Here is a 17,726-nt window from a genome sequence, read left to right as displayed (position 1 = left end):
GTCATGATGCTACGTGGAAAGGAAGTAGCTAGCAGGCTAATGCTTTCTAAATTGTATTTTACCCACAGATGTTTCTTGTTTTTATGATCCCTCTGTTGATTGTATTTTATTCTTTGCTGATCTATTTTTATTTTATTTAATTTCTTTAATGTAAAGCACTTTGTAACCTTGTTTAGAAAAGTGCTATATAAATAAAGTTTATTATTATATAGAAGGTAACCCTTAAAGTGCGAAATCTGACCTGCGACAAACTCTCGCGAGACTCAATGTCCGACGACCTATGCCTAACCTTAACAATCTCGCGAGAGTTATTCCCAATGTGGGGGTTCCCTTCTATACACTGCCGGATCATGACGTCATGATGCTACGTGGAAAGGAAGTAGCTAGCAGTGCTAATGCTAATGGGGCTACAAGTTGAGAGCGACCAAAACAAACGATGACGGCCGAGCAGAGGAGCCGAAACAAGCTCGGATTAAGCATGGGGATGCTTTAGCTTTGATAACGGTAGTAGAGTTCATGATACGGTATTATAAATACCTGTATTTAAATGCCAACTGGCCAGTTATTGATCTGTAACTGTACCTGGGATCGATACTGTCCATGTACACTACAGCTATGCTAACTAGCTGAGGGGTAGCTAGCTGTCAACAAAGCTTTTCTGCACAGGGACAACAGTTGAAATTGCAAAACATTGTTTGCACCAGGTTGCTAAATGCAGTTAAAGTGACTGTGCTTTGAGTGTTTTGTGTGTTGACACCAAATTCCCTTTAAAAATCGGTGTAATCTCTGGGTTTGGTGATAGCTAGCTAGCCTGACAGTCAAAAATGAGTTGGTTCAACGCATCTCACCTGTCCAGCTTCGCTAAACAAGCTTTAACAACAGCTCAGAAGTCCATAGACCGAGTTCTGGATATCAAAGAAGAGGACCAATGGGGAGACACGGTTGTGCTGCCCTTTGATGGTAAGTAGTGTGACATAAGGAGGTATAAAGCTGTTGCCATATGCACATTTCTGATTGCTGATCTTGTATATTTTCATTTAATGTTAAAGAAATGTCTGTTAAGTCACTATCTATAGCCAAATGTGGTAACACAAAGGTGATTGAGCCTATGGCCCATTGATGCAATATTGTAATATTCATATATTAGCAGCATTATGAAATAGATAGATAGACAGATAGATAGATAGTAACTTTATTGATCCCAAGGGAAATTCAAGTTTCCAGCATCACAGTTCCATAGTGCAAAACATGTTAGTAAAAAGGCAGAAAAAAAGTTAGTAGTGCAAAGTACAAAAAAAATATACTAGATATAAAAATACAAGGAGATGAAGAAAACTGTTAAAACTGAATATAGTGCAGGGTAACAGCTGTGATACACGACTATTAAAAAAGTTAATATAGTGCAGAAGAGACTTAAAAATTAGTATAGTGCAGGGTAACTCCAGTACTGCCCTTTGATGGTAAGTAGTGTAACATATGGAGGTAAAAAGCTGTTGCCATATGCACATTTCTGATTGCTGATAGATAGATAGATAGATAGATAGATAGATAGTAACTTTATTGATCCCGAGGGAAATTCAAGTTTCCAGCATCCCAGTTCCATAGTGCAAAACATGTTAGTAAGAAGGCAGTAAAAAAGTTAGTAGTACAAAGTACAAAAAAATATACCAGATTTAAAAATACAAGGAGATGAAGAAAACTGTTAAAAATGAATATAGTGAAGGGTAACAGCTGTGATACACGACCATTAAAAAAAGTGAATATAGGGCAGAAGAGACTGTTAAAAATGAGTATAGTGCAGGGTAACTCCAGTAGCTTAGCCTATGAAAGTGCATTGTTTGCATTATTATCTGTCCTGCAGACCGTTCTCCTTTGATGGCTCGGGGGACAAAGGATTTCCTGAGTCTGTCTGTGGAGCACTTGCTACAACTTGTACATGTTTTTGTTGTCAGATGTCACAATACCTGGAAAGCTGTCATTGAGTGGAGGATGGGGAATGACGCAGTGGGAAGCACCCAATGAAGAAAGGTCCACCACTCCTCCTCCTTCCTCTGAGGCCATCACTACACCTGTCACCCGCACAGTTGTGGACGAATCCGAAAACTTTTTCAGTGCCTTTCTGCCACCTGGAGACGTACAACAAGGTTTCACCAACACCCAGGTCCAGGTCGTGTCTGTACCCCCTATTAAGTCTCAGAGGCGGCTTCAGGAGAAGGAAATGAAAAACAGAGAGGCACAAAATGAAGTGGAGACTCAAATGTCAGCACCTGCTGATGAGAGTCAGGAGACAGATGATGAGAGCGAGCCTGTTGAGCTTGAGTCCTCACCAGCAGAACCTTATGCAGTAACTATCCTCCTGCAGCCAGTTTCTCCTCCGTCTTCTCCTTCCAGCGATCTTCCTTGTGATCCTGACAGCAAAACGAGCAGTGCAAAAACAGATGTTGGCTCTACAGTCCCTGTTGACTCAGAAACAGAGCAGTCACAGACTCCGTCAGATCACCAGGTTGAGCAGGATGCCACAGATTCATCTGAACCTGCTGCTGTCACTTCTGAACCTAAGTGCTGTACACCTTCTGATCCTTCGCCCTCGCCGCCCTCTAAGGAAGCACTCATAGAGCATAAAGACTCAAAGGGGGAGGACCGTCAAAATGACACCCCGTCTCCTCCAGTCAGCGCTTTCTCCTCAGGAACCTCCACCACCAGTGACATTGAAGTGCTTGACCACGAGTCTGTGTTGAGTGAGAGCTCAGCCAGCTCCAGACAAGAAACAGGGGAGGGCAAGGCTGGCCTTCACCTAATGCAGGGCTCCTTCCAGCTTCTCACTGCCTCCACCTGTGGAGATTTCCCCCGTCTGGAGGACTATTCCAAGCTCACGGAGAGCTGTGGCTCATCCTCGGATGCATTTGAACGCATAGATTCATTCAGCGTGCAGTCGTTGGATAGCCGGAGTGTCAGCGAGGTTAACTCTGACGATGATATCCCTGGCAGTCGGACACTAGCGTCTGTCACTGCAGGCCCTCCTCCTTTAACATCAGCTGAATGCCAGAAGCAGGAAGATGGGGTAGTGGAGAAGGTAGGAGAGGGGGAAGAGGAAGAGGAGGAGGAAGAAGAGGGATTTACTGAAACAATGAGGGAGCAGTCGCTGGATGAGATGGAGGAGAGTGGACGGAGTGCGACACCTGTCAATATAGAGCAGCCAGAAGACTTGATAGAACAGGAACAGGAGTCTGAAGGGAATGTCACACTGTCTGATCTTGCCTCCAAAGCTGAAGAACAGATCACTCCACCAATCACTGAAGAGATGAAGAGTGTCTCAACAGTTCAGATTTTGGAGTTTCAAAAGGTAGAAATTATTGTTTTTATGTTGCTGGTAGTATGAACTGTAAAGATTTATTTTATGTACATATTGTACGTACAGTATGTTTACAAAGTCCGTATAACTGTGTGGATCATGTTGAATACACTAGAGTTTATTTATCAACTTCAAAAACACCATACCTCCAGTATGTACTGTATGTACACTTTGATAAACAAATATGAGGAATACGTATGTGTATATAATACCATGCAAAAGTCTTAGACTGCTCTAAAAAGTAATATATATGTATATAGAATATAAGTAAATCATTGAAAGATAGCTATAACTCTGCAGTAATCACAATGCAACATTTAATCAATAATAACAAATGCATTTAAACCAGCTCAATTTTCCCCATCTAATAGCTTTAATCCCAATTTGGTTTTGCTATGTGGTTGAAGACCATTGAACACTAGTGTATTTTAAAACATCTGCCAATATATTGTCAGAGTTTTTGTTAAAAAAACAGTTGATCAAATCTCAGTATTTCTCCCATAAGTCCCAGAATTTGTTATGCTGTATGAAGAAGGCAATCGTAAAACTCAACTCTCCTTATGAGTGAGTTTCATATTTTTAGGCTTTTCTGTGCAGCTGCTGTTAAACACAATTAAATGTTGTGGCCATGTTGTAGGTCATTGATGAGCTGTCAGGTCGCCTTGAGAAGAGAGAGTCTCAGCTGCTGGCAGTCAGCAAAGACAAGGCCGGGCTGGAGGAGCAGTGTGATAATCTAAAAGAGTGAGTCCGTGGTGCACACACACACACACACACACACACACACACACACACACACACACCTGGTGCACTGCAATTAATCTTGAAAAGAAAGCTGTTTTGACAAGAGGTTAATGTTCTCGCTGATATCCAGGTCAAGGCAACATGATACAGTACCACCGTATTATGTTTTTTTTCTATGAAACTAACAAATGCAATTCATTTGTTGAACTCGTAAATGAAGCTACTATCATGTTTTAAATAGTCTTTATTTAAATATGTATTATATGTATTTATGTAATTATTGTAACTACACTGTAGAGATACTGCTGACATTTTCAAGTGATGTTTTCATGAAGTCACGCTGATTGTTAAATGCTTAAAATAATCTACTTGTGTGCAGAGTTTTTAAAAGGCGTCTTGGCTTTGAGGCTGTGTTGCTTTTGACAATGAGCTCTTACACTAATGAGTCTGTTCATCCTCTAGTGAAGTGATAAGCCTGAAGGAGGAGAGCTCCACTGTTCAGTCCCTGAAGGATGAGTTCACCCAGCGCATAGCAGATGCAGAGAGGAAGGCTCAGCTGGCCTGTAAAGAGAGAGACATAGCCAAGAAGGTAATTCACACATTAGTGATCTAACGCTCTACTTTCTTTCTACTCCCATCAGCGGTAAGTTGAGATAGTTCTCCAAGAGCTACAAAGGCCCTGTTATTGTTATAACTAACCCATATTTATCGACTCAGATGTTAAAATCAAAAATCTAACATGTCCAAAGTGTCCGTGTCAAAGATGACATTTGTTTATGCTACAGGAAATAAAGGGCTTGCGAGAAGAGCTTTCGACAAGACTTCACTCCAGTGATACATTGGAGCTCATCAAAGAGAAGGAAGAGCAGATCAGAGGCCTGCTGGAAGAAGGTAAGACTAATTTATGTAGCACACTATAATTCTTCACTTCCACCAACCCCCACAATTCTACTCTAGACAGGGACTGTACAGTCAAGAAAATGTTCGGTCTTGCATAATACCACAGCTGCTTTTACTTAATCCAACTTAACAAAAAGTTGCTCAAGTAGCACATAAGGTGTTGAATGGAGAGTGGGCATGACACCCAAAGAAATATAAATGTTAGATAGGCAATTTACCACCAGGATATACAGTATACATGTCAAAATGTAAGCTGTCTTACAATAACTGGTGTCCCAGTATATCTCAGTCATCTATTAACTAAGTCTGCAGATTTGCAATCTGATTGAAATTGTATAAAAAGCTCTCAATGTTAGCCAGAAGTCTCTAACAAACATGTGTTATTTCTTACAGTGGGAGAGCACTAAACCATAAAAAATTGATGGAAAAGTTATTGTAAATGATTTATCAGTGAAGAAACCATGCATACATCACTCTTTAAGGAGTAGAGTGTCGATGATATGAAGAACAGCTTGTTACTGAAGTATTACTCAGGGTGTCGCCTCAGCATCTGTGTTTAACTTAACTTCAGTTGGCTGAGCAGGTGTTTATTTCTATCACTTTTAGGGGAAAAGTTGTCCAAGCAGCAGCTGCAGCACAGCAACATCATCAAGAAACTGCGTGTGAAGGAGAAGGAGAGCGACTCAAGACTCATCAAGCAACAGAGGAAAATCAAGGAGCAGGAGGAGGAGCTCAGGCAACTGCAGCAGGTCAGATTTTACTACGTGATTTAAAAATCTCAATTTATCAATGGAAAGAATGTTTACCCTGCCACTGTTAAATGACTGCTTTAAGCACGTTTGAGGTTTGGCGATCTGGGCAGTAGTTGTCATTTTCAGTTTCAGTTCCTATCAATTTTTAGTCCGAGGAACTTTCTCTAAAATTTAATTTGATTATGTTTTTTTTTACTTAGTTTGATCATTTTAGTGTTTGAATTAAATTTCATGTTTAATTTTAAATTGACTTTGTTTATGTACTTACTATGATACATTCTGTTTCATTTAGCCATTGTTAATATTGTTTTTAGGGTTCAACGGGATAATTTTTTCTTTACAGGCAAATTTTGTCTCTCCGCCAGTCAACTTAGTTTGATTGTTTCAGCTAGCAGCATTTGAAATCTCAAGTCTCCTCTCAAGAAGTTTACTTTGGTTAAATTAGAGGAAATGACCAGTCAGGGTTTGGTATTGTTAGGAGGCACAGTAAAATTGTTTTGAGGTAATTTTGTTGTTGCATTGTTTGACATGTTTTTGGCTTTTCATTAGAAAAAGCAGGAATTAATGTCACCAGATGGGACTTGATTTAAAACTAAATATAATCCTAAAACTGTTCTTCACACCGTCTAAAGTTGTCACAATAGACCAGCCTCTCTGAAATGGATAAGCCACTTGAATTGCTGCTAGTGCCGGTTTTCTTAAGGGCTGTGGTAGCCTTGCAGGTTTAACATGATGATAGATGGAGTAGGCTGGGCCATGTACTCATCATTTTTTGGTTTTTATTTTTTTATAGTGTATAAGGCCTTGAGTAAAAGGTGTGTCTAAAAAAAAAAAAGAACACGTCTCAATAACACTTCTTCACGATACTGTATTTATTGGCCAAATGATGAAACACCTTGTTCTCATTCAGTGTCCTTATTGTTCAGGGAAGCTTATAGGGAAGAATATAGGCCCTTTATATGCTGTGTATCTGTGCATTTGTTATTGGTTTACCACTATTCATTACTGCTACCTTTGACTTCCATCATAAACCCTAAAAATATAAAACATTATTGTTTTTTCCCCAAAGACTTGACATTTGTTCCTCGGTTACTTTTCATGATTATATGGTGTTAGTTATGATTATGTTAAATCAGTTATTCCCCAGACTGGGTCGCGACCCACGGGTGTGTAGCAGGAGATTTTATTAGGGTGGACAAATACATTTTCAGAATTTCTTCTATCGTCTGTTATTTAAGATTTATATCTGCAGTACACCGTTGAGCCACATGAGGGAGCCTGAATGTTCGTATTGTTCCAATAATTGTAGCCTTCTTATAACATTTAATCTAATATGAAAGGCTAGCGTTCGTTCTGTTTGTTTTACTGATGGAAGGGAAAAAAACGAGAGCCTGTTAACTCTGCCTAAAGGCAATTGTTTGGTCTGTTTTCAATAACATATGTATAAAATGAAGTTGTGATTTATCAAACATATATCTCTTCGAAATGGCTGGTTCATCTACCTATTCAAGATAAAATAACGGTGGTAATGGTCAGGAATGTTCATTTACACACAAATTCGTTCTTCCCATGATCTATAGATATAAGGCCTATTGTGAATTGGGTCGTGATGATTTGTTGTTTCTAAAAAGTGGGTCCCCCGGAAAAACAGTTTTGGAAACACTGGCTTAAATAATCTAGTTAATAATCATGGCTACAATTCTGTCCATGTTTTCTGTGTTTAGGTTCTAGATGGGAAGGAGGAGGTGGAGAAACAGCACAGGGAGAACATCAAGAAGCTGAACGCTGTGGTGGAGCGGCAGGAGAAGGAGCTGAGCAGGCTGCAGATGGACTCTGAGGAGCTGCAGGAGAAGAACAGGAGCGTCCAAGCTGCTCTGGACAACTCATACAAGTAAACACTGACACACCCTGCTATTGATACTGAATACTAACGACGAGAGCTCCTACTGTAAATCTGACCTCACAAGCCAGCTATTGTATTGTACTTTTACATTTCATTATATTATTTCATGGTTGACAAGAGCAGACTAAGTATATGGGAAGTGACACATTTATTTCGTGGTACTTGGAGTTTATTGGATTTGAAGTGATGCAATGAAATTGAGGTTAAAGTGTTGACTTCCACCTTAAATTTGAGGGTGTTTGCACCTACATTGGGTGAACAGTATGGGAATTGTAAGTTTTTTTTATACAGCATGCCCCAGTTTTAAGGGGACGGAAATTAACATATAACTAAATAATATATAAATACCCCAATATCGTTTCATTTCAGCAACAAATGTCCCACTATTCTTACAAATGGCACTGTAATAAGGTCAAGTTGTTGACGGTCTACTTCTACGTCTCTGTTGTCAGGGAGCTGGCAGAACTTCACAAGGCGCATGTGAGCAGAACTAGCGAGGCCGAAGAAGCAGCTATGAGCAGGGAAACGCAGGCCAAGGGGCAGCTGAGCCTGGCTATGGAGAAGGCCCAGGAGGAGGCCAGGATGCAACAGGAGGCTCTTGCCAATCAGGTAACACGGGCTCATGCTGTAGACAGACCTGTTTGCTATGCATGTAAGTAAAGCGTTGAAGGCTCATCAGACCTGCTAGTTTGCTGCTGCATGAGCACGCCAGCACACCTTGCAGACGTTAATGTAAAGTATGCGCTACAGTAGGCTTTGGTGCAGCCTTAATAAACTGCACCAATGCGTCTATTATATGTAACTAATTTTGTTTTCTGTGGTGCAGGAGGTACTGCTGCCCACATCCAAACAATAGTCTGTTATGATTACTCACTCACACAGGCACACATAGTTGACGGTACCCAGATTTTGTTCACCTGCACCTGCTTTCATTCACAAAATCACAATCCATGAGCTACCACCAGAGCTGGGCGATATAGTGAATGTTCACAGCATGTTATTGATAATTTTGTTGGAAGATGCTATGTAAACCAGATAGAAATTGTCAGTTAGCAATTTCAATATAGCATTCACTTTAATGTTTTTTATGCACACTTATTTGGTAATTTATTTAATTTTACACATAGATGAAAGTGAGCCGGACCAGTTTCTGATTCATTGTTTCACCCTTTCTGAATTTTCTATATTAGACATTAGTTTTAAACACTGCCAAGTTTAAAGGAACAGTGTGTAGGATTTAGAAAGGATCTATCAGCAGAAATGGAATATAATATTCATAAATATGTTTTCATTAGTGTATAATCACCTGAATCTAAGAATCGTTGTGTTTTCGTTAGCTTAGAATGAGCCCTTCATATCTACATAGGGAGCGGGTCCTTTTCATGGAGTCCGCCATGTGTCTACAGTAGCCCAGAACGGACAAACCAAACACTGACTCTAAAGAGAGCCTTTTGCACTTTTACATTACCCGAAGGCCACCGTAGTTCTCCGACACGCTTGGAAAGGGAGGAGTGAGCGGAGGGGTATTCAGTTGGGTGCGACCTCACTACTTGATGTCACTCAATCCTACACACTGGTCCTTTAACAAGATATGCTTTATTAACTCTTTTTAATGTTGTGTACAGGTGGCTGACCTGAGAGTGGCTCTGCAGAGGGCTGAGCAACAACAAGGAAGGAAAGAAGATTATTTGAGGGAGGAGATCAGCGAGCTGCAGCAGGTAACATAATATACTGGTTAGAAGGTTTCCTGCTGGTTCCCTTTGATAAGATGAAAAAATAACCACAATTTTGACTGCGACAGGATTTATTTAATGCATGTCATTTAAAAAAAAAAAATTGTCATCTTCCACAGAGGCTTCAGGAGGCCGAGACCAGGAACCAGGAACTCAGTCAGAGCGTTTCCTCGGCAACACGGCCCCTACTACGACAGATTGAGAACTTACAGGCCTCGTTGGGCGGACAGACGGCATCCTGGGAAAAACTGGAGAAGAACATATCTGACAGGCTTGGTAAGAGGCAGGAGTTTAACTGTATGTGTGAAACAAACACCAAAATACAATATTGCACAATGTGAGCAAAAATCTGTCTTTGGTCTCCCTTTTCTTTCCAATAGCGGATGCCCAGACACAGCTGGCTGTGGCCGTGGAGAAGGAGCGATCAGCAACAGAAGACCACCTGACCATCAAGTCCCAGCTGGCCTCTCTGGAGTCCCAGAATTCCCTGTTCCGCCAGGAGAAGGCCCGACTGCTAGCACAGGTGGATGCTGAGAAGAACAAGAGAGAGAAACTGGAGGACGAGAGCAGCAGGTAACAACTTACAACATAAAACTCAAGCCTACAAGGATGAATGATAAGGTACATCCAGCCATCCAGTCATTGTCACTAATTATATTCTCTACTTATACTCGTCTATTCTCAGTGTATTTCTTTATTCCTATGAAATGGGTGGGGTTGGATAGATGAGCTGATGCTTGGTTGAGTTAATTGGTTTAATTTGAACTATGGCTTGGCTTTCATATGGTTGAGGAGTTGCTACCAAATTATATCCTAATCACCAGACCATGAAATGTGTTGCAGGACAGAAGTAAGGAGCTAACCATCAATCAAAGTGCTCTACAGAAGCACCTGACTTCAAATGGCAGTGTTTTCGACTTGTCTGCAGTTGGTTTTATTTGTGTCATTGTTTCCAGAAACCTTGTTTTAAGACAACACAGTGAATTATACGCTGCATTTATTCATTACTTCCTGTTAGGGCTGCCCCCTCTTAGTCGATTAGCCGATTAATCGGTCATTTTGGTTTTAGTAGACTAAGATTTCTTTAGTCGATTAGTCATTTTTTATGCTTTTTTCATGCTGAATGACTTATTTCTGAGAAACTTATGAGCACATTTCTGGTAAACACAAGATTTAAAGTGGTGCTTTTGAGTGATTCTTTGCAGAGACACAGATCTGTTTTACAGATCTATCAATTAAATCAACTAATAGATTAGTCGACAACATCGTATGAGTGTTAGTCGACTGTGAATTTCCTTGGTCGAGGACAGCCCTACTTCCTGGTGCCTATTTTTTTCTAAATATATATCTTTTGCTGGATGTTTTACTATGCGTATGTGGGGAAATTACTGGCATAGGTTTTTCTGGGTAGGATAAAACTTGCGGAAGTGTTCAGTAAAGTGTATTCACCACCAACCTCTCCCCTTGTAATGCTAATGCTTCCTGCAGAGTGTTTTTGTTTAACCACTAACCCATTTGTGAGTCAGAGTGTGAAGCGGAGGCCCGGGGGGTTTTCCCTCCTGAGAGAAGCAGTCATGCATACACACACACACACACACACGGCCTTTTGTGCTGCAGGGTTGTGTTTTGTGAGAAGTGCAGCTGCTGTGGCGGGGCTAGTGGCGCAATGGATAACGCGTCTGACTACGGATCAGAAGATTCTAGGTTCGACTCCTGGCTAGCTCGGATTTTTAACAGTTCTAGCTCATACTGAAAGATGTAAATCATGTATGGTGTACTGTGCAGGCATTTTGTGACACAAAGGAAGAATATATATATCTTGATATGACATTGAAATGCCTCTACATCCTTGAACCTACACGTGAAAGTCTGAAAATTTGACTATTTCAGCTGATGTTGTATACAGCTTGTGGGTGCTTGAAGGGCTCTCCTCAACCAAAGAAATTCTTAGTCGACTAACACTCATACGAATTTGTCGACTAATCGATTAGTTGATTTAATCGACAGATCTATAAAACTGAGTTTCTCCACAAAGAATCACACAAAAGCACCACTTTAAATCTTGCGTTTACCAGAGATGTGCTCATAAGTTTCTTAGAAATAAGTCATTCAGCATGAAAAAAGCTTAAAAAAACGACGAATCGACTAAAGAAATCTTAGTCGATTAAGACCAAAACGACCGATTAGTCAACTAATCGACTAAGAGGGAGCAGGCCCAGTATTAAACATGTCAGATGGGTATTTCACTGGTTTTGTGTCTTTGATACTGTTGATGGTTTGTAGTGACTTACTGCTTGTTCTCTCAACGTAGGGAGCACGTTGATTTGGAAAATCTGCGAGGAGAACACATCCGCATGCTAGAGGAGGCCAAGAAAGAAAAGGTACCACAATGCTCCCTCCTACTGCTGTTGTTCTCCTCTATGAAACAATTTCCTCATCCTCATCATCTTTCTGTTTCTTCCTCCACCAGCTGCTGCTGACCAATCAATTAGAGATGGAGAAGATGAAGGTGGAGCAAGAGAAGAAGAAATGCTACTTGGCACATGAAGCGCTCAAGGAAAAGGTTTAGTAGATTATCATCTCATCAGAATTTCTCAGTTTAAACAGTTACGATGTTTTAAATCTCTTCTCTAATGGTTGTGAACTGTTTCCCTATCAGGAGCGGAAGGTCATGACCCACTCTGTAGGAGAGCCCCCGGCCTCCTCCACACCCTCCCTGTCCCGCTCTAGCTCCATCAGTGGGGCAGACAATGCTGGTTTACACTCTTCTATTCTATCACAGGTACACACTGGGATAAATGTTAAAATCTAGAAATGAAGATTAGTTTGTACACACTTGGATTTGTGTAGCTTGACCGACGCTGTACTGTGTGTTTCATTCTTCCACAGGACGACTGTTTAGACCACTCTCTGAGTAACATGACCATGTCTATGTCGATGAGCGGGACCAATCTGTACGAGGCCGCCAGGCTGTCTGGAGGCTCCAGCATCATAGAGAACCTCCAGTCTCACCTCAAACTCAGAGAAGGAGAAATAGCACAAAATCAGGTAGAAATTCAGAATAAAAAGCAAAAAAAAACAAAACTCCATGGCTCTGACTAGTGGTCAAAGGAGTGGCTGTAAAACGATGGATAAATACATTTAATTTCCTACATTGTTATTCGTATTAGGAGACTCGTTTTTTGTTGAAGAATAGCCGCAACAAAGCATCGCTTATTCAGTGATAAACTCTTTACATTTCCTATAAATACTTCACAATAAAAGCCCCGTTACTATGACGCTGCAAAATCAGGAAATGTTGGGTTTTCATCGTGACTCCTATACGGCTGAAATGAAACAGTAAAATCAAGCAGATATCTGAACGTACAAACGGGGACGCAGGAGAGAAACTAAACTTCAAACTACAGAGATTCAGTTAGAAGCTACAAAAGTACTGAGAGCTGAACACACAACGTCTTTCTCTCTCATATCCTACACAGACATGAGTTGAGTCTCGCAACACACGCTTGTATGAAGGGAGAACAGGTTGTCATCACAGGTTGGCCACGGCTGGTGCGACATCAGCAACCTGCTTGTAGCACACATAGTCGGGCACACTTTGGTCCATTTAGGGCGCAGCGCGGCACAACTCAGTGCTGTCACAGCCCGGCTCAGTGGAAGGACAAAGAGGAGAGAACAACACATGGCTTTTAACTAAAGATTTATTTAACAAAATATAAATGAAACGACGGCAATCTAAAGTATGTAAATCAGTAATATCGGCAGAGTTTTGCGTGTTTGAATAAGTGTACAGTGAAGTGTAGTGAACAAAAGGAGGGGTGAGAGAGAAACTGACTGAATCCAGCAGCTCATATAGCTGAGGAGCAGCAGGGACAGGTGCTAATCCTAATCAGTGATGCATTTCCTGCGTCCTTCCTAAAAGGGACAGGCAGCCCAAACAGGAGATCAAAAGGGCCGTCACAGTGCGCTAACACTTGTAATTTTTGACTCGGTGCGGCCAAAAGTGCCAATAGAAAAGCCCTAAATGTTTTCTTAAATTCAGAAACATATATTTGATGTGGAAAAACAAAAGATATGAACAGCAAAATGCACACTTTGATAGTAAAAAAAAGAGTCATTACCTGCACTAAAAGGCAGCTTTGTACCCTCTTTCTGTCCTCCTGCTGTTGCAGCTTGAGATCTCCAGTCTAGAGAGGAGTCGCTCTGTGATGGCAGAGGAGCTGGTCCGACTCACCAATCAAAACGATGAGATGGAGGAGATGGTGACGGAGATCCCCAAGTTGAAAGCTCAACTCAAGGTGAGGACTATATAAGCAGATACAGGATACTTTAATGCTGTATTTGTAGAGGTTCTTCTAACGTGTGTTTGTGGCTGTGAGTTGCAGGATCTGGCGCAGCGGCACAACACAATCCTGCAGATGTATGGAGAAAAGGCTGAAGAGGCAGACGAGCTCAAATTGGACCTTGAAGATGTGAAGAACATGTACAAAACCCAGATTGATGAACTGCTGAAGAACCAGAAATAAACCGTTTTTACGGAGCTGTGTCACTTCTGGGACACTCACAAACAAACCAATCGACCGTCTTAGCCACACATGAATTCACAGAAAAAGAATAGGGCAGATAATTTAAGTTGAATCACTGTGTCAAACGAAAACGCTTTCATCTTTATCTACTATTTTAATTAATTATCACATACTATATTTAAGTGGGGATGATGGGATTATGCATAACATACCATTCATTGTTACAGAATCAGTATGAAGGATAGCCACAGTTTGTGATTCCATTTGAAATATTTGGAACAAACTTTGCTTTAGTCATCATTTCTCATGAATAAACCTTTTACATAGTATTGTATAGACAGTTTATAACTAGGATATGGTCAAGGCTTTTTGCACTACACAAATTCATCCTTGTTTATTTCTTCATGCATAATCAGAATGTTTTAAGAAATATCTATAAAAATGTTGTACAGAGAAATGTATGTATTGTTTTTAACTCCTTGCAAATCACAAAATGTGGTGTAGACCTGAGAGTAGTAGTCTGTGATTGAACTCCCAAGAGAGAAAAAATGGATTTTAAATCTTATAAATATGTAAATGAATAAACATTTATTTGGGTGGTGAAAAGAAGTCAGTATTTTCATGGCATTCATATAAAATACTACATTATCTCGAGGGCTAACCCAAATGCTTTGAAACTTTGAAGCTTTGACCGTTGCCATGGTAATCAACCTCCAAATCAGTATTTGAATGCTTTGTTTTTTTGTTGTTTTCTTTTTGTTTTGTTTTTATATAAGCATGTAATGATAATGTAGAAATCTCAAAGTTGCCCATGAAATAAGGAATAATCCCCAAATTATTTATATTTAACATTCATTATTATCAGTTATTCTGAGATGTTTGTTGTGTGTAGAGGTGCGTGTGTGTCCGGTAGTACGACAGTGGCACTGAAACAGGGGAGATGGAGACAGACAGAAGAACATGTCAACCTGCTGCGTTGCTCCGAGAAGCTTTGAATACCTTTGAATATTTGAATATACTTTGAATAAGCCCAAAAAATGGTATTTGGCACAGCCCTAATTATCTCAATGCTGCACAAAAATCTTCAAATAGGCCTAAATCACCATGTTCTGAACAATTTTGTACTATATTTGTTTAACTTGTTTAAAAAGTAATATATTATTTAGAGCTGCAACAACTAATCGATTAGTTGGTCACCTATTAAATTAATCCGAAACTAGTTTGATAATCGATTAATCAGTATGGGAGTGGCCATCATATACTTCTATCATAATGTTCATCTCAAATTAATCTTCAGGTTTCCAGCTTCCAGATGATGTACACCACTTCTACGGGACATCTACTGTTGACCTGCTATCTCCCCCTAAAGACACCAGGTTTATTGTGGGTCTCAGAGGGTGAAAATAAAGTTTGGAAAAAGTAAGGTTCATGGCTTTTTTTCTATGCTGTTCCTCAAGGTCTTGGTGTCTTAATGTGGTATTTTGGAGGGATTATTGATATTTTTTTTAATATGATCTTCATTCTAGCTTTAAAACTGAGACATCTACTATTGACCTAAAGATATGTGAATGTAAATGGGTTCTATGGGTACCCACAAGTCTCCCCTATACAGACATGCCCACTTTAAGATAAGCACATGCAGTTTGGGGCAAGTCATAGTCAAGTCAACACACTGACACACTGACAGCTGTTGTTGCCTGCTGGGCTTAGGTTTGCCGTGTTATGATTTGAGCATATTTTGTATGCTAATTGCAGAACCTGTGAGGGTTTCTGGACAATATTTGTCAGTTTTGTGTTGTTCATTGATTTCCAATAATCCATATATACTGTACATACATTTGTATAAAGCAGCATATTTGCCCACTCCCATGTTGATAAGAGTATTAAATACTTGACAAATCTCCCTTTAAGGTACATTTTGAACAGATAAAAAATTTGATTAATCGCGATTAACTATTTTAATCGATTGACAGCCCTAGTAAAAAGTCATTATCATCACCTATCTTCAAGATGTACTAATAGACTCCTGCAGCAGAGTTGCCATACAGAATGTGTGCAGTTCAACTGTGTTGTTCTCTATCTCTCTCTTCTGCACATACATTTACAAGGTTCCTTATCACTGCCAGTTTACAGCGAATAAAAATATGACTCAATTAAAATCATGGCACACACCACAGCATCCTCATGCATGACTGTAGTCTATACTGCTGTTTTTGTACTTAAGAAACAGTAAGACCCTAACAGACACACGTTCACGCATGCAATTTACTTTAAAATATGTATTAACTAACATGTTTTGCACTATGGAACTGTGATGCTGGAGCTTGAATTTCCCTCAGGATCAATAAAGTTACTATCTATCTATCTCCCCCTAAAGACCCACTTTACCTCCCTAAAAAAGACAAAAAACTGGTCTATTGTGGCTCTCAGAGGGTGAAAACAGAGTGTGGAGAGCACCTCCAGCATTAAGGATCAAGACAACGTGTAGGTAAACAGCGTCACCCTGTGGACGTCATGACGTATTACACGCCGGCGTAAGGTTTCCGGTATTATGGCGACCACCGGTAACATCACCGCTTCAGTCTGGAGGACAGCAGGCTGTACATTCAGGTAAACCTCCTCTCTCTCACTCAAACTCATAATAACCTTTAATAAGACGGAATCTATATATTGTGATGATTCGTGCCTGTTTAAAGTAGTTTGCACCGTGGAAATGTTAAATATGTTGTTCTAACTGCCACATCGGTAGCCGTTTGAATTAACGGCTGAAGGGGGTAACGGCTTTGTCATGGAACTAACTGACGTTAACCGTGAAGACCGTTAAAACCTTTAAAACCGTTAGCCGCCACATTAAATATGTCAGACATTAGCCTCCAATAAAGTATTCACGTTATTATACAACCAGATAAAAGAAATAGAGTAAGTAATGCGTTATTATCTCCACATATCCTCAGTGTTAAGATGTATTTCACTGGTGGTTTGTAACGTTAACGTTATCTTAAAGCCGAGTTAGCTAATTGGTGCCAGTTAAAAGTTTGATAGTTGCATATTTTAGCTAATTAACTAGATAAAAGGGGTGTTTGCGACAAAAAGACGAGGATATAACGTAACCTTAGGGGGGACACGTTAGACTTGGGCTTGTAAAAAAAACAACTCTGCCTTACAGAAACAATTAAAGATAATTAACTACAGCTAATGCCACCAGAAGACGGTGTGAAGCTGTTTTCACATGATGACCGTTAGTTCGCTTCACTCCTCCTGAAGTAGCTGATCTCAGAGCCGTTGTATTTAATGCAGTAACACAGTAGTTACTTTCAGGCATACCGTTACATCCATAGAAAACAGTGTTTTTACTGTTATTTGTTGAAGTAGTGGTGGTGATAATTTAACTTTGAACAACCTATGTTAACAAACCCACTGTATACACAGGTTTATAATGTTATTACAAGCAGGGGCGGATCTAGAAAATGTCTGATGGGGTGGCCAGGCTGGAGCACAGACTCAGAGGAGGGTGACACATTTAAAGAATATAGAAAACGTAAACTAGTACAAATTACAGCCCTAGATTCAAGGTATTAATAAACTGTACATTGTTAACCTGTTCTAGCCGGACGAAATCGGTACCGGGTTCAGCTGAGCTGTGTGTTAAAACACTGACTTTTAAAGGTCCCATATCATGCTCATTTTCAGGTTCATACTTGTATTTTGTGTTTCTACTAGAACATGTTTAAATGCTGTAATGTTAAAAAAAAAACTTTATTTTCCTCATACTGTCTGCCTGAATATACCTGTATTTACCCTCTGTCTGAGACGCTCCGT

At 40.1% G+C, this 17,726-nt stretch overlaps 2 protein-coding genes and 1 non-coding gene across 5 annotated transcripts in view; all 3 read left to right on the top strand.

The window, feature by feature from the left end:
- Nucleotides 1–378: 378 nt before the first annotated feature.
- tmf1 (TATA element modulatory factor 1) lies at nt 379–14,516 on the top strand. Its single transcript, XM_037776257.1, has 17 exons — nt 379–960; nt 1,953–3,343; nt 3,990–4,093; nt 4,556–4,682; nt 4,879–4,984; nt 5,600–5,742; nt 7,470–7,636; nt 8,101–8,257; nt 9,274–9,366; nt 9,501–9,657; nt 9,762–9,954; nt 11,693–11,762; nt 11,852–11,944; nt 12,041–12,163; nt 12,271–12,429; nt 13,554–13,679; nt 13,767–14,516. Exons 1-17 carry the CDS (start codon nt 825–827, stop codon nt 13,905–13,907), a joined length of 3,486 nt encoding a protein of 1,161 aa, XP_037632185.1. The 5' UTR covers nt 379–824; the 3' UTR covers nt 13,908–14,516.
- trnar-acg lies at nt 11,034–11,106 on the top strand. The gene has a single exon. It is a non-coding gene; the product is annotated as a tRNA-Arg (tRNA).
- Nucleotides 14,517–16,404: 1,888 nt separating the features above from the next.
- eogt (EGF domain-specific O-linked N-acetylglucosamine (GlcNAc) transferase) overlaps nt 16,405–17,726 on the top strand; it is a 29,761-nt gene continuing 28,439 nt past the window's right edge. For 2 of the 3 annotated variants that reach the window (XM_037779511.1, XM_037779491.1), the window contains exon 1: nt 16,405–16,517. The gene's annotated coding sequence lies outside the window, so the exon portion shown is untranslated. Of the gene's footprint in view, nt 16,518–16,688; nt 16,827–17,726 lie in introns of those variants that run through there. The other variant, XM_037779502.1, reaches the window with a different exon arrangement.

The sequence above is a fragment of the Sebastes umbrosus genome, chromosome 1, assembly GCF_015220745.1.
Source record: "Sebastes umbrosus isolate fSebUmb1 chromosome 1, fSebUmb1.pri, whole genome shotgun sequence".
In the NCBI taxonomy this organism is placed as follows: Eukaryota; Metazoa; Chordata; class Actinopteri; order Perciformes; family Sebastidae; genus Sebastes; species Sebastes umbrosus.
The sequence above is the reverse complement of the archived record's forward strand: the minus strand, read 5'-3'. Positions and strand labels throughout refer to the sequence as shown.